Source organism: Dipodomys ordii, unplaced genomic scaffold, assembly GCF_000151885.1.
Source record: "Dipodomys ordii isolate 6190 unplaced genomic scaffold, Dord_2.0 Scaffold212, whole genome shotgun sequence".
NCBI classification, from domain to species: Eukaryota; Metazoa; Chordata; class Mammalia; order Rodentia; family Heteromyidae; genus Dipodomys; species Dipodomys ordii.
The window spans coordinates 1088414-1104623 of NW_012267428.1; the positions used below are offsets into that span (position 1 = coordinate 1088414).

General features: G+C 44.8%; 1 protein-coding gene across 1 annotated transcript; it reads left to right on the top strand.

The window, feature by feature from the left end:
• The first annotated feature begins 5772 nt into the window (after positions 1-5772).
• On the top strand, positions 5773-13792 carry Mat2a (methionine adenosyltransferase II, alpha). The gene is made up of 9 exons (XM_013035455.1): positions 5773-6103; positions 8830-8907; positions 9024-9146; positions 10226-10338; positions 10424-10567; positions 10722-10940; positions 11137-11319; positions 11467-11600; positions 12188-13792. Exons 1-9 carry the CDS (start codon positions 6013-6015, stop codon positions 12288-12290), a joined length of 1188 nt encoding a protein of 395 aa, XP_012890909.1. The 5' UTR covers positions 5773-6012; the 3' UTR covers positions 12291-13792.
• The last annotated feature ends 2418 nt before the right edge of the window (positions 13793-16210 follow it).

The window sequence follows — 16210 nt, forward strand, 5'->3', positions numbered from 1 at the left end:
GAGAGCCTGGCAGTATCATTGGTGGCAGGGTTAGAAGTCCAAAGAGAGGGCAGAGTCTGCACATTCAGACCATGTGTGCGAGCTATTTATCAAGTGGCTTGGAAAACATAGTTCTCAAGGCTCAGAGTGTAGGCACCATGAACAAAGTGTCTCCAAGTAGGATTTTCATACTAAAGCAATGCATTAGAGCAGTGTTGCCTCTGGGAATAGAGTATCTCAGAACAGTACTGCTTAAACTGAGGATATGGCAGTACTCAGAGTGCGGCTATTTGTGTGTATAATAAGTAGTTGTAGTTTGTATATCTAAAAAGCAAAACTTGGGGAGTGGGAAATGTGCCTTGTCTATGATGAGCACTTGTCTATGATGCACAAGGACATAAGTTCAGTCTTAGACACTGCAAAAATAAAATTAAAACCCAGTGAAAACAAGATGATTTCAGAAGAATTAATAAGGAGAAGCATGGAACTGTCTGTCCCACAGAAGTTTCTGTAGTGGTGCTGACTCTTCAGAAGCAGGTCATTTGGTACTTGGAGAGTTTCCCTATGGGAGCTATGCCATAGAAAGTGCTGATCCTAGACAGGCTCTGGTGGCTCAAGCCTATCATCCTAGCTACTCAAGAAGTTGAGATCTGAAAATTGTGGTTTGAAGCCTAAAAATGAGAAGATTTATATAATCCTAATTTCTGATCCTAGTAGAATTAGCTTTCATCTTAAGTCATTTGAACCTAAACTTTGGCTCTAAAGAAGAGATCTGGTCTAGATTTGTTTCTTCCTGATTTATCTGCACAGAAAAGGTTCTCTTAAGGTTCATAGCAGGAGCTTCCTTCTCAGCCTTTCCACACCTTCCTCTCTATTGCTCTTTGATACCCCTCTTCCTCTTTTCTCCAGTCAAATCAGCAGTTTCTTGCATTTTTTGCATTGTTAAATGCCCTTTCTTTCCTTTCCTTCCTTCTTCTTTCTTTCTCTCTCTCTCTCTTTCTGTCTATCTGTCTGTCTGTCTTCTTGATGGCTTTCTCTGACTGGTGAAGACTTGTGGAGTTTTGCTATCTTGAGTCATAACTACCTGTTTATTCAAGCTCAACTTCATCTTTTTTTTTTCTGGTCCTGGTGCTTGAACTCAGGGCCTGCACACTGTCCCTGAGCCTGTTTGTGTTCAAGGCTAGCACTCTACCACTTGAGCCACACATAGTACCACTTCTGGATATTTCTTCTTCTTCTTTTTTTTTTTTTTTTTGGTCCAGTCGTGGGGCCTGAACCCTGGGCCTGGGCGCTGTCCCTCAGCTCTTCAGCTCAAGGCTAGCGCTCTACCACTTGAGCCACAGCACCACTTCCGGCTTTTTTCTTTTTGCTTATGTGGTGCTGAGGAATCGAACCCAGCGCCTCAGGCATGCAAGGCAAGCGCTCTACCACTGAGCCACCTTCCCAGCCCACTTCTGGAAATTTCTGAGTTGTTTTTTTTTGTTTGTTTGTTTTTTGTGGGTTTTTTTTTTTTGGTCGGTCGTGGGGCTTGAACTCTGGGCTTGGGTGCTGTCCCTGCGCTCTTCAGCTAAAGGCGAGTGTTCTATCGCCTGAGCCACAGTGCCACTTTTGGTTTTCTAGTGGTTTATTGGAGATAAGAGTCTCACTGACTTTCCTGCCTGAGCTGGCTTTGAACCGTGATCCTCAGATCTCAGCTTCCTGACTAGCTAAGATTACAGGCATGAACCACCAGTGCCTGGCCTGAGCTGTTTATTGGAGATGAGAGTCTCATAGACTTTCCTGCCCGGGTTGGCTTTGAACTGCAATCCTCAGATCTCAGTCTTCTGAGTAGATAGGATTAAGAGCATGAGCCAGCAGCACCCAACTAATTTTACCACTTTAATGGCACCACTGCTACATTAATGCTACCTGGGTTGAGAAATCTGGAACATTTAGACAGTGATTAGATTATGCCTATGTGCGTTAGAACACTGTACATTTAACAAATCCCACTAATGCTAACTATGAAATAAACTAATAATTTGTGGTTTGTTTTATCTTCAGGGCAGTTATCTATGAAATCAGCAATATAATGCCACTCAGGAGGGCCCTGTGCTTCCATTAGTGAAGAGTTCCCCAATTAATTATACTTGTGACATAAGCAAAAGGATCTCTTTTCATTGACCACACATAATCATCAAGGTCTGTAATTTCCCTACTTCCTTCTGCTATCCCTTATATTCACTTGCCTTTTTTATGTCATTTATTGAAGTCAGGACCTTGAGCTCTTGCTTGGCTTTCTCTGCTCAAGGCTGGTGCTCTACCAATTGGAATGTACTTTTCGCTTCCTGCTTTTTTCTGGTTAATTGGAGATAAGAGTCACAGCCTAGACCTGGTAGCTCAGGCTTATAATCCTAGCTACTCAGGAAATTGAGATCTGAGGATCATAGTTTGAAGCAAGCTGGGGCAGGAAAATCCATGAGACTTTTTTTTTCTTGTTGGTTGTGAACTCAGGGCCTGGGAGCTGTCCATAAGCCTTTTTGTGCTCAAAGCTAGAACTACTTTGAGCTGTGGGTTTTTGAATCATTTGTTAGAGACAAGAGTTTCATGGAGACTTTTCTGTCTGGGGCTGCCTTCGAACTGCGATCCTCAGATCTCAACCGTCTGAGTAGCTAGGATTACAGGCAAGAGCCACCAGTGCCCGGCCCACAAGACTCGTATCTCCAATTAACCACCAGAAAACCAAAAGTGGCACTGTGGCTCAAAGTGGTAAAGCACTAGCCTTGAGCAGAAAAAATTCAGGGAAATAGCCCATGCTCTGAGTTCAAATCTCACTATAGACCAAAAACAAAAAAAGAGGTCTCAGTCTGGCTTTGAACTTTGATCCTCAGATCTTGGCTTCCTAAGTGAGTCACTAACGCCTGGCTCACATGCCTTTTGGTCTCCTTTCCTTCTTCCCTTTCTTCTCTTTCCCTCTCAAGCATTCTTGTGTGTACTTATATGCATTCTGTGTGTTTGTGTGTGTGTGTTCCCATCCTAGGGCTGAACTCAGGGACCTGGGTGCTACCCCTGAGCTTTTTTGCTCAAAGCTAACATTCTACCACTTCAGGCTTTTCTGGTCCTTAATCGAAGTCTCAAGAACTTTCCTGTCTGGGCTGGATTCAAACCCTGATCCTGAGATCTCAGCCTCCTGAGTACTGAGGGCTATAGGAATAAGCTACCAGTGTTGGGCTTTGTGTCAGTTTGTTTTTATTGGTGTGCTTTTTTATTTTTTTTTTCTTTTAGACAGGGTCTTACTGTGCAGCCCAGGCTGGCCTTGAATTCCTGTTTCAGCTTTGAAAACACTGGAAAAACAAGCTTTAGACATCACTGGCTCCCGCTGTTTTGATGCAAATCAATTGCTCAAATTGAATTGTAACTAATACTAGAAGAAATTCAAAATGCAGACAAAAGGTGTATTGTACAGGGTAAGGTTGAAGCAGCAGCAGCAAAATTACACTCAGGTCTTTAAGAGTATATAGCTATTTTAGAGTGGAAGCCAATGACAGGTGATAACAAAAATATCTAAATTTTTAGTTTTTTATTTCCAGCACTAGAATTTGAACTCACTTTATCACTTGAACTATATGCCTCTAGACCAGGTTTTTGCTGGTTATTCTGTAGATGAGTCTCATAGACTTTTCTACTCAAGCTGGCTTTGAACCTCAATCTTCCAGATCTCAAGTCTCTCTAGGATTAGTCATGAGCCACAAGGACTTGGGTGATTAAAAATACGTGTGTGTGTGTGTGTGTGTGTGTGTGTGCTACATACTGTGTTTAAAGAATTTACTTGTAGCCAGGTGCCAGTGGCTTAAGCCTGCAATCCTAGCTACTCAGGAGGCTGAGATCTGAGGATCCCAGATCAAAGCCAGCCCAGGCAGGAAAGAGCATGAGACTCAAGTCCAATACTACTCAGAGCCTCAAATGGTACTGTGGTTCAAGAGGTAGAATGCTAGCCTTAAGCACAAAGAGGTTCAGGGACAGAGTTCAGGCCCTGAGTTCAAGCACCAGAACTGGCACACAAAAAAAATTACTTGTATGATTTTATTTAACTCTTGAAACAATCTTGTGAGGATACTATTATTTTCCCAGTTTTACAAGCTGAGGACACTGAGGTATAGAGGTGGTTGTCAAGAGGCATGATTTCAAATTCCCTACTTTAACCACTGGATTATGTAAGAAAGAGAAGTAGGTAAGCAAGTATGTACAGCTAATTCTAATCTGCTTGGCAGGAAGAACCCAGCGTAGAGCTGGTAGCAAAGGGGTGTATCAGGATTTAATGACCTAATCATTGAATTTAACTAATCCCTTCCTTTTGACTTCCCATTAATAAAACAACCTTCTAATTATACTCTGGCTTCCTCTATAGATTTTTCTTCTGGGAGATAATGCACTGACCAGCCCACACATGCATTTTGCTCCAGGTGACAGTTTTATTACCCATTTGAGTTAGTAAATTAGCACTCTCTGCTTTTAATAAGAGGTCATAGATTTAAAAAATTAAGTCATGTATTTGAAGGGTTGGTTTGAAAAGCAAAAACTGAGAAATTAACAATTACGTCTCTTTTAACCTTTTCTGAATGCCTGTTTGAGTGCCCCTGGTTGTGGTGATTTAAATCTGGGGAGGACCCTTTTCCTACCTTGTCTGTGGGAACCCCTACCACTGCCCGAGGGCTCCCTTTTGTTTCCCTGTAAGCCTTCCTCAACCTCGCACCTGGTCCTTCAAGAATTTCCCCAATACACCGAATGACACACTTTGGAGGGCTTGTCACCAGGCAGGCTGCCTCTTCGGCATAAAGGGGCATCCATGGTAAGGAGGTGCAGGCCGTTCCTTAGTAATCACACATGAAACCCGGTGTTCCTGTCATGGGCTGGCGCTCTTGGGGGTCATCGAGTCACCAGCTCCCCAGGGACACCTGCCTCCTGGTGACTGGCAGCTCACGTTTGATTCTCCCCCCTACAATTCCGCTCATGGGAATTTCACAGAGGAAAGTGTCATCAGGACACGTCCCGAAGACACAGAAGCGAGGCACAGGGATCTCCCCCATGAAGCAGCATCCCGAACGGGGACTCGGGCCGCACAGGCTGGGGCGCGGCCTTCTTCGGGGACGGAGGAGGCCGGCCACAGCGCGGACCCGCGCCTCGGGGTCCTTCTGGAAGACACTGCGGGGCCGAGGCGAGGACGAGCAGCCCGTCTGATTGGTTCGCTCCCCTGCCATTTTCGCCAGCCGGGCCGCAGTGAACGGGGCGGCACTGGATCAGGCTGGGCGAAGCAGCCCGCCAGGGCCAGCCAACATGGCCACTCTCACATGGCGAGGAGCCACCGCCTCCCCGTACTCAAGGACTCTTGAAAGCTGGGGCGGGGGGGGGGTCGTGGCGGAAAGACACCCCCCCCTCGGCGGATCCGGGGCACAAAACCCCCGCCAGCCCCGCCGCTACCACTGGGGGTGAAGGGGGGCCGACCTCGCCCACAGAGATCCCGGCCAACGGTCGGGAAGGGAGGTACCATGTCACGAAGCAGGGGAGCCGGACCCCAAAAGCCGAGTCCTCTCTCTCCTTCCACATCCACCGGCGGAGGACACAGATCCAATATACGCCCATATCCGTTCCCCTTTTATGAAAATTACTTAAGAGGCTAACTCCTGGCCGGAAGGACAGGTGTCTCCGCTCCCTCTTCCGGGCTGCAGATTGGTTCAGCCCTGGCTCAGCTCGGCGCACTACTCTCTCCCTCCCTCTCCTCCCCCCCGCCCTCCCCCTCCTTCGCGAGCCTCCGAGCCCGCGCCGGTGGCGCATTGGCGCGCGGCGCCGAGGGGCGGGGCCCGAGCCGGGCGCGCGCAGGCGCTGCTCTATAAATACTGGGCCGCACCGCCCGCCGCTTCGTTCGCTCGGCGCCGTCTGCCCGCTGGGAGTGGAACCTCGCCTTTTGCCTTGCGCATTTCGCAGTCGTTGCCTGGCCGCTGCTTTTTCCTCCCCGACACCGCTTGACCGCCGCTTGATCTTTCACCGCCAGCCAACATGAACGGGCAGCTCAACGGCTTCCACGAGGCGTTCATCGAGGAGGGCACGTTCCTCTTCACCTCCGAGTCTGTGGGGGAAGGCCACCCAGGTGAGGCGATGGAGGGTCTGGAGCGCGGTGAGGGGCCGGGGCGGCGGCGGCGGCGGGGACTCGGCCGGCCGGGGCGCGCTGGTGGCCCAGCCCGCGCCTCTCCGGGCAGTGGGCAAGGGCAGCGGCCGCGCGCCTTTCTCGTGGAGCCAGCCGGTGCCGAGCGCGTGGCCGCCGCTCCCCTCCCCCTTCCCCTCGGCCTCCCATCCGGCCGCGCGCTCCCGGAATGAGGAAGATTCCAGAAAACGAGAAGGGCGGGAGCCCGCGAGAGCTCCTGCCCTGCCCAGGGAGGAGACTTATTTCCTTTTCTGAGGCTCGTCGTCCCGAGCCGTTCCAGTGGGCGACCCGCCCCGTGTGCTCGTGTCCGCCTTCGGGAGCGCGCGCCCCGCATTGCAGCTCGACCACGTGTTCGCCGCATGTGGCTGGCATCTGGGCGAGGGGGAGCCGCGGGCCTCCCCTGCCCGGGCTCCGGGTTTGAGCGACTTGGGGACTCGTGCCCCGCAGTGTCCTTAGCTCTTTATTGTCAGTGGCTCCGGGCACCCTCACACGGACATCATAGCCTTGCTTTGAGCGAGTATGGCCTTGCCTTCAAGGTGACAGCTCCTCACTAAATATAGTACTGTGTGTTGGGGAAGGCAGGCCTTATATGGAGTGAAAAGGATGGGAAGCGCGAATTAAGAGTAAGCTCCCATTGCACGAGGTTTCCATTTAAAGTCTCGATCTTAACCACCCTTACAGGAGGTTTTACTTCCCAGGGCTTTGTCCATTGAACCGCCATTATGGAGTTCAATTTACACGCACTGAAGCCATTTCCAGAAACTTTCAATCCCGGCTTGATCCCACCATTCAATAATATTTAGCTACTGCCCTTAGGTTCCCACAATTAACTAATCTTCATGATTTCAGGGTCTGCTTCTCTCTGGTTACTGGGCTTTGCCTATAAGGAAATCTCACAAGTAACATACTTGAAGGTCAGGTGTTTTTGTGGGTTTTTTTTTTTTTTTAATGTGTGTGGTTGTAAGGCTTAGCTCTCACCAGATGTTTGATCTGCCCTTCATTAATGTGATCATTTAAGCTCACAGGCTTTTGTGGCAGTTCTCAGATTTAAGTCTGATCTTCTGGCTTAACTGCAACGCACATTTTGTTGGATTCGGGTTTGGATGGTTGTAAAAATTTTGGGGAGGGTATTTGTTCTTTCCTAGTATTGGGTGACATGTATTGAAATTAAGAGCTTCAAGAACACATCGGTGAATTTTCCAGGCTGTTTAAGCAAGCTCCTATTCCTGAACAAGCAATAAAACCAAGTGATTACTCTTTTTTTTGTTCATAAAAGTCCTAATTCTTTCAAAGTTTTTATCTTTAATTGACTTCTCTTGTTGCCCTATGTGGCATTTCACAAGATTAAGGACACTGATTTACATATGACCCCAGTTCTTCCAAATCACAAGGTGCATTGGGGTTTGCTCAGTACATTTGTGGGGTGGAGTTACTGTCTCACGTAGGGGACATATTATTGATTACAAAATTAGCAAAAATGTTTCTCCCTTTTTTTTTTTTTTTTGCCAGACATTGGGCTTGAGCTCAGGGCTGGGACACTGTCCTTGACCTTTTTTTGCTCAAAGCTAGCCACAGCACCACTTCTGGCCTTTTCTGTTTATGTGGTGCTGAGGAATCGAACCCAGAGCTTCATGCATGCTAGGCAAGCACTCTACCACTAAGCCACATTCCTAGCCCTCCCATTTTTTTTCCTTTTTTTTTTCCTGCTTATGTGGTGCTGAGGAATCGAACCCAGGGCCTCATGCATGTAAGGCAAGCGCTCTACCACTGAGCCACTTGCTCAGTCCCTTTTTTTTCTTTTTCTACAATAGCCCACTAATAAAATCCTTGTTGAAACTTCAAAAAATATATTTTGAAATGATGGATAAAGAAAGACCTTGGGAAGACAGTTTGCTCTTGTGGTTGGTTAGGTGGGGTTTTTCTGGTGCTGGTCCTGGTTAAAATTTTAATGTAAGTTGTGGGTTTTTTGGTTTTTTTTCCTTGGTCAGTTTTGGGGCTTAGAACTCTGGGCCTGGGCACTGTGACTGACCTCTTCAGCTCAAGGTGAGCATTCTACCACTTGAGGCACAGGGCCACTTACGGTTTTCTCATGGTTAATTGGAGATAAAAGTCTCACAGACTTTCCTGCCCTGGCTGGCTTTGAACCTTGATCCTCAGATCTCAGACTTCTAAGTAGCAAGGATATCATGCATGAGTCACCATTCTGAGTAAGGCTGGACTACTAGAGGTAGAACTGAATTCTTATTTTTTTTTTTTTTTTGCCAGTCCTGGCCCTTGTGCTCAAGGCTAGCATTCTACTGCTTGAGCCACAGCACTTCTTCCGACCTTTTCTGTTTATGTGGTACTGAGGAATCAAACCCAGGGCTTCATACATGCTAGGCAAGCACTCACCACTAAACCACACTCCCAGTCCAGAACTGAATTCTAAGTAATGTATACTGCTATATCCAATATTCTGGCAAACAGCTTCTGTTTAAAGCAGTGCTTTAATTAGCAGTTTAAATCTCCATGTTTTATGCTACTGAGTTGTTTAACTTCAAGTTGGTAAAGTTTGTTATAATCACAATAAGGTTAAAAACTTGAAGTAAGAGTTAATATAAGGAAAAGAACATAATAAGGTTCAGGTAAATAATGAGTTAATGAAATTAAGTCGATTTTTTTCCCCCCCCCAGATAAGATTTGTGACCAGATCAGTGATGCTGTCCTGGATGCCCACCTTCAGCAGGATCCTGATGCCAAAGTGGCTTGTGGTAGGTTCAGGACATTGCTTAACTGGTAGAAAGGTTATATATTGAAAGGGTTTTGTTTATTTTTTTGTTTTTTTGCTATGAAAATAGCATTTGAATCTGAACCTCTCTTTTATTAGAAACTGTTGCTAAAACTGGAATGATTCTTCTTGCTGGGGAAATTACATCCAGAGCTGCCATTGACTACCAGAAAGTTGTTCGTGAAGCCATTAAACACATTGGATATGATGATTCTTCTAAAGGTATGTTTTAAATCCTCCTCCCAGGCTCTTTATTTTTGCACATACAAATACAGCTGAAAACTGATCTACTGATCCCTAACTCCACTCCTGTAGGTTTACTGTGCTTTACTTAGCCATTTTCTAAAAAGTGACATTCTTTCCTGATGTCAAAATGATTTTTTTAACTAAAAGGAAGCACTTTAACATTTTTCTTCAATATATTTGAATTTCTAACATTCCTTTTTGGGGGGGAACGGGTCCATGAACTTTTGTGCCTAGTATTCTATCACTTGAGCCACAGCTCCACTTCTGGCTTTTTGTCGTTAAGTAGAGATGTTTCTTTTTTTGGGGGGGGGGGTCCGGTCGTGGGGCCTGAACTCTGGGCCTGGGCACTGTCCCTCAGCTCTTCAGCTCAAGGCTAGTGCTCTACCACTTGAGCTAGCACCACTTCCAGCTTTTTTCTTTTTGCTTATGTGGTGCTGAGGAATCGAACCCAGGGCCTCAGGCATGTAAGGCAAGCGCTCTACCACTGAGCCACCTTCCCAGCCCCAGTAGAGATGTTTCTTATATGCCTAGTTTCCATCTCTTGATCCTCAGATCTCAGCCTCCTGGGTAGCTAGGACTGATTACAGGTGTGAGCCATTGATGCCCACCTCTAGCATTCATATTAGTAAAAAAAAAAATTTTTTTTTTTTTTTTGGTCCAGTCGTGGGGCCTGGACTCTGGGTCTAAGTGCTGTCCCTCAGCTCTTCAGCTCAGGGCAAGCGTTCTACCACTGAGCCACCTTCCCAACCCCAGTAAAATAAACATTTGAGTACAAGCACTGTTTGACAGTGAAAAGCTATTTGGGTGCTTAGGTGGGTAGTATATACAGTATGGGTATATTGGACAAAGGGTCTCATGTCCTGGGTGGGGCAAGATTTCATACTATTAGAACAGTTGGCAATTTAAACCTTTGAAACCACACACACACCCCACACACCCCCCTAAAGTTTTCAAATCAGTATTTAGGGCAAGTGAAAAGTAGCTTGGCTACTGTTACATTGTGAATTTTTTGGGTCTTTTTGTTTTTCCTGAGATTTACTGTGTTTTGTTTATAGGGTTTGACTACAAGACTTGTAATGTGCTGGTTGCCTTGGAACAACAATCACCAGATATTGCTCAAGGTGTTCATCTTGACCGAAATGAGGAAGACATTGGTGCAGGAGACCAGGTATTGTAAGAAGCTGTTTGAATCTCCTCTAATACCAAATTCTGAAATTTGGGATCGATCACATGAATGATTTTCCCTTTTTTAGGGACTGATGTTTGGTTATGCCACTGATGAAACTGAGGAGTGTATGCCTTTAACTATTGTCTTAGCACACAAGCTAAATGCCAAACTGGCTGAACTACGCCGCAATGGCACTTTGCCGTGGTTACGCCCAGATTCTAAAACTCAAGTAAGTAAAGATTGGTGAAGGTATAGTGTCTTACATTACACTGGCACAGAAAATCCATAAAGTTGTTTTAATTATGGTTGATATTTTGACTTAGGATAGAAAACTAAACTACTGTTGGGTGGATTACGTTCTGATGATTGATGTTGCTTTCAAGGTGACTGTGCAGTATATGCAAGATCGAGGTGCTGTGCTTCCCATCAGAGTCCACACAATTGTTATATCCGTTCAACATGATGAGGAAGTTTGTCTTGATGAAATGAGGGATGCCCTAAAGGAGAAAGTGATCAAAGCTGTTGTACCTGCAAAATATCTTGATGAGGATACAATCTATCACCTGCAGCCAAGTGGAAGATTTGTTATTGGTGGACCTCAGGTAATATCAAATTCAGTGTTCTTTGTTTTGGGTCATTGGTTACTTAGAAAATTTTGACTGTCACCTTTTTTTTTTTTAACTAGGCTTTCTAATGTCAGCATGTGAATCTTCCATGACACCGAATAGGCAAACTAACTTAGAGCTGTTTATTGTGGAAAGGATTAAGCCTGGAATGATTTAAATTCTGTAATTTCAGGGTGATGCTGGTTTGACTGGCCGGAAAATTATTGTGGACACTTACGGTGGTTGGGGAGCTCATGGAGGAGGTGCCTTTTCAGGAAAGGATTATACCAAGGTGGACCGTTCAGCTGCTTATGCTGCTCGTTGGGTGGCAAAATCTCTTGTTAAAGGAGGTCTGTGCAGAAGGGTTCTTGTTCAGGTATATATACTCTTCATTGTAACTGAAATAAAGTCATGTGAGTGGGAGGAGGGTATTTTCAATAATGTACATAGCTATATTTGTATCAATGTGTTACCTAAGAATGTTTTTCAGTTACTGACTCTTAAAATATTTGGGTCCTTTTAGGTCTCTTACGCTATTGGAGTATCTCATCCATTGTCTATCTCCATTTTCCATTATGGTACCTCTCAGAAGAGTGAGAGAGAACTATTAGAGATTGTGAAGAAGAATTTTGATCTTCGCCCTGGGGTCATTGTCAGGTAAAGATGGTAAAGCCTATTGCTAGTGAGAAGTAGAGGGTGTGTGTATACATATTAAAATCCAAGGAGGTAAAGGTAGACTCCTCAAATGGGGAAGTACTTCCTAGAAGATGCTGTTTTGTTTTCAGAGGAGAGTTAGACGAGAGATACAAAATTGTATTGCTCTGTACCTTAAACTACCCTAGAAAGTTTACTATATTCGATATTGGGCTTTGTGAACAACACTTTTAGGTTTTCACATTAAGAAATTAACAGATAAGTGATTCGAATGTTCAAGGTTGTTACAAAGAAAATAACCATAGTCGGCAATGTGACCTTGGTAAGTATTCCATGAACTCAAAGTAATGACAAGTTTTCATATTTGTTAAGCCAGGGCCGGAAAACAAGAACTATAGTTACTAATAAGGACTGTGCAAGGAGTCTGGACACCAGGGAAGTAACATACTTTTGCCATGAACTTTTTTCCTAGCATACCTCAGAGAGAACTGAACTCATTTGCCAGAGTTCTTGAAAATTGAGTCTTGCTGTTTGTTTTGCTTCATTTTAATTAAATGCTTCATATTAAGTTACGGACTTATATATTCCAGGGATCTGGATCTGAAGAAGCCAATTTATCAGAGGACTGCAGCCTATGGCCACTTTGGTAGGGACAGCTTCCCATGGGAAGTGCCCAAAAAACTTAAATATTGAAAGTGTTAGCCTTTTTTCCCCAGACTTGTTGGCGTAGGTTACAGAGAAGCCTTCAAGCTCTGAGGGAAAGGGCCTTTATTCCTAAATTTTCCTGTCCTCTTTCAGCTCCTGATCAGTTGCAGTCAGTTAATGACATGAATTTTAGCTTTTGTGGGGGACTGTAAGTTGAGCTTGCTTATTCTGTCCCTAGGTGTTTTGTTCACCATTATAATGAATTTAGTGAGCATAGGTGAACCATGTAACTGCCTAGAAACAAACACCACTTGTAGTAAATAATGCTTCGAAATTTGTGCCCTATCACCCAGTTGCCCAACCCTCCAAAGTCTATTGCATTTACTTTCCCACCAAACACTGAAAATGTCCTTGTGATGTGCACGTAAAGTACTTGTAGTTCCATTATAGCCTGTCTGGCAATGCCATAGCCCTGTCAGCATGAATTTGTAATGTCTTGAGCTCTTATGAATGTGAAGCCCTTCCCCTTATCCTCCCTGTAATCTGATCCATTTCTAATTATGTAGCTCTTTGTCAGGGAGTGTTCCCTATCCAGTCAATCTTGCATGTAACGCAGGTTCCAGTTGGAGCTCTAGCCTGACCAAAAAAAAAAAAAGGCAGTTACCATCTCCCTGGTGCTTATGCTCTTAATTGCCACCTCTTTAACAGCACCAAATCAAAATCTCTCCACGTTTAGCTGTCTTTTGGAGGACGTACGTAATAAGGTTTTTATTTAGTAAACCAACCCTATGCATGGTTTCAGCACTAGCCAAACCTTACCAACTCCTAGTCTAGAAAAACAGGCACTTGGCACCCTTGTGATGTCATACAGAGAAGTCACAGGGCAGTACCTGAGGGTCTGTAGGTTGCACACTTTGGTACCAGATAACTTTTTTTTTCTTTATAAGAAAGACTGAGTACTCCACACTGCACAATAACTCCTCCCAGGGTTTTTAACTTTGTTTTATTTTCAAAACCAGGTCCAATGAGCTTTCTGAACAGCTGGTGTAGCTACAGAGAAACCAGCTTCCTTCAGAGAGCAGTGCTTTTGGCGGGGAGGAGGAAATCCCTTCATACTTGAACATTTTCTAATGCTTATTTATTGTATTCTGTGGTATGGCGTAAGTACAGAGAAGCCATCACCTCAGATGGCAGCTTTTTAAAAAAATTTTTTTTTTCCTCAACACCATGATTCCTTTAACAACATGTGTCCAGCATTCCCAGGTAGGCCAAGGTGTCCTACAGAAAAACCTTGGGTTAGACCTACAGGGGGTCTGGCTGGTGGTGTTAACAGAAGGGAGGGCAGAGCTGGTGCAGCTGGCCATGGAGAAAGCTGACTTGGCTGGTGTGGTACAGAGAAGCCAGCTTGTTTACATGCTTATTCCATGACTGCTTGCCCTAAGCAGAAAGTGCCTTTCAGGATCTATTTTTGGAGGTTTATTACGTATGTCTGGTTCTCAATTCCAACAGTTTAATGAAGATCTAAATAAAAATGCTAGGTTCTACCCTAACTGTGTTCATTATTTTTTTTAAGTGCTGTGGTTGTATGACTTTGAATATTATAATCAGCAATTTCAGAAAAATTTTCTCAATCCTCTTATCTCCTTATGGGTTTACATTATAGACTTAATAAGGCTACCCCTACATGAAGAATAGTCTTTTTTTTCTTTTTTTTGTTGGTCATAGGATTTGAACTCTGGGCCTGGGCACTGTCCCTCAGCTCTTCAGCTCAATGAGAGCATTCTACCACGAGCTACAGCGCCACTTCCAGTTTTCTGGTGGCTTTATTGGAAATAAGAGTGTCATAGTCTTTCCTGCCAGGGCTGGCTTTGAACAGTGATCCTCAGATCTCAGCCTCCTGAATAGCTAGGATTATAGACGTGAGCCACCAGCACCTAGCTAGAATAGGCTTTCTTTTAAAAAAAGCAAATTTAGAGGGGCTGGGGAGGTGGCTCAGTGGTAGAGTGCTTGCCTTGCATGCATGAGACCCTGGGTTGGATTCTTTGTAAGTACCACTTAAGCAGAAAAGGTCAGAAATGGTGCTGTGGCTCAAGTGGTAGAGCACTAGCCTTGAGCTTAAGAGCTGAGGGACAGCGCCCAGGCCCAAAGTTTAGGCGCCATGACCTGCCCCCCCCCCAAAAAAATTTAGACATAATATCCTATACTCCGAAACACCATGGATTTTTGGAATTACAGCAAATGAAACTGAAGGTATGTGGTACCATTTCTATGTCACATATAATCTGAAAAGTTTTTATTACATAAAGACAATTTCAAAAGGAATTAAAACATGAAATAACACCTTATGACAGCTTATATAGAAATAAACTTACATTGGCCTTGACCTAGGAACTAAAGAAAGAACTGAAGTCATTTGGCCTGTTTCTGGCGGTATGATGCCAAGTGGTATCAGGTAGCTCAACTTTTTGTGACTGTCTTGTTGAAGATTGAACTCAGGACCTTGTGATTTTTTTATTTTTTTGCTCAAGGTTAGCACTCTACCACTGAGCTGCTACTCCACTTCCAGCTTTTTTTTTTTTGGTCCAGTCGTGGGGCCTGAACTCTGGGCCTGGGCACTGTCCGTCAGCTCTTCAGCTCAAGGCTAGCGCTCTACCACTTGAGCCATAGTACCACTTCCGGCTTTTGTCTCTTTGCTTATGTGGTGCTGGGGAATCGAACCCAGGGCCTCATGCATGCAAGGCAAGCGCTCTACCACTGAGCCACCTTCCCAGCCCTCCACTTCCAGCTTTTTGATGGTTAACTGAAGATAATAGCCAAGGCTAGTTTCAAATCTTTGTCCTCAGACTGTAGCCTCCTGAATAGCCAGGATTGCAACCATGTTACCAGTGCCTTTGTTAACCTGCCTATGTTAGTTCTATGGAGGGTTACAAAAGGCTTTAAAATTTTTGTAATGAAAAGTTTGAAGGAATCTACAAATTAATGGGTAGCATATGCTTGTTGATGCAGGAGAATGTCAATTTGGGCTCCACAGAATAACCATGTTGGCCAAGCAATGGTAATAAGGATTGGGTGAATAAATCTTAAATTTAAGGTGAGGTTAAGTCTACTGTTTGCTAGTCTAGACCCCCTTTTCTTGGGAAAAGTTGGTGTGTAGGTGGAAGGTGGTTAGTATACTAACAAAGGAAAAGTCATGCACTCAGTGCTGCGTTCTAAACCCTAGTATAAAGAAAGGTGCCATGGGGCACCAGGTGGCTCAGGCCCGTAATCTTACTTGGGATGAAGCCAACCTGGCCAGACAAACCTAAAGACCCAACCTCCAAATAAGCAAACAGCCTTAAGTAAGGATGTATGTGGCCATGAGTGAAAAAAAAATGTGAGGATGCAAGGCCCTGAGTCAAACCTTAGTATCCAGCATGGAGTTCCCAAATGGAAGATGTGCTTCTGTTAGCTTGGAAGACTAAGGTGTATGCTTTTACCATAAAGCAGAAAGGCTTCAAAACCCATGTAATTCAGGGTACCCTATGTGGCATGGCCATCAATAGTCCACACAATACTTTGGATTAAGTTTTCTTAGTCCCAGCCTATACTAATAAACATGATCCTGTTACCATCTACCTCTGACTAGATCCCAGTATGAATGAAAACTAAAAGGATCCAAGTGGTAAAGATGGAAAAAGTATATATGGAAGGTTGATTCAGTGTTAGGTAAATGGAGCTAGGCACTGGTGGGTTACACCTACAATCCATGCTACTAAAGAGACTAAGATCTGAGGATTGTGGTTCTGAGCCCAGGCAGAAAAGTCCTCTAATCTCCATTTAACCAGCACAAAATGCTGGTTACAAAATGCTGATCACAAAAGCCAAGGCCTAGCCGGGCGCTGGTGGCTCATGCCTGTAATCCTAGCTACTCAGGAGGCTGAGATCTGAGGATCGTGGTTCAAAGCCAGCCCGGGCAGGAGAGACCGTGA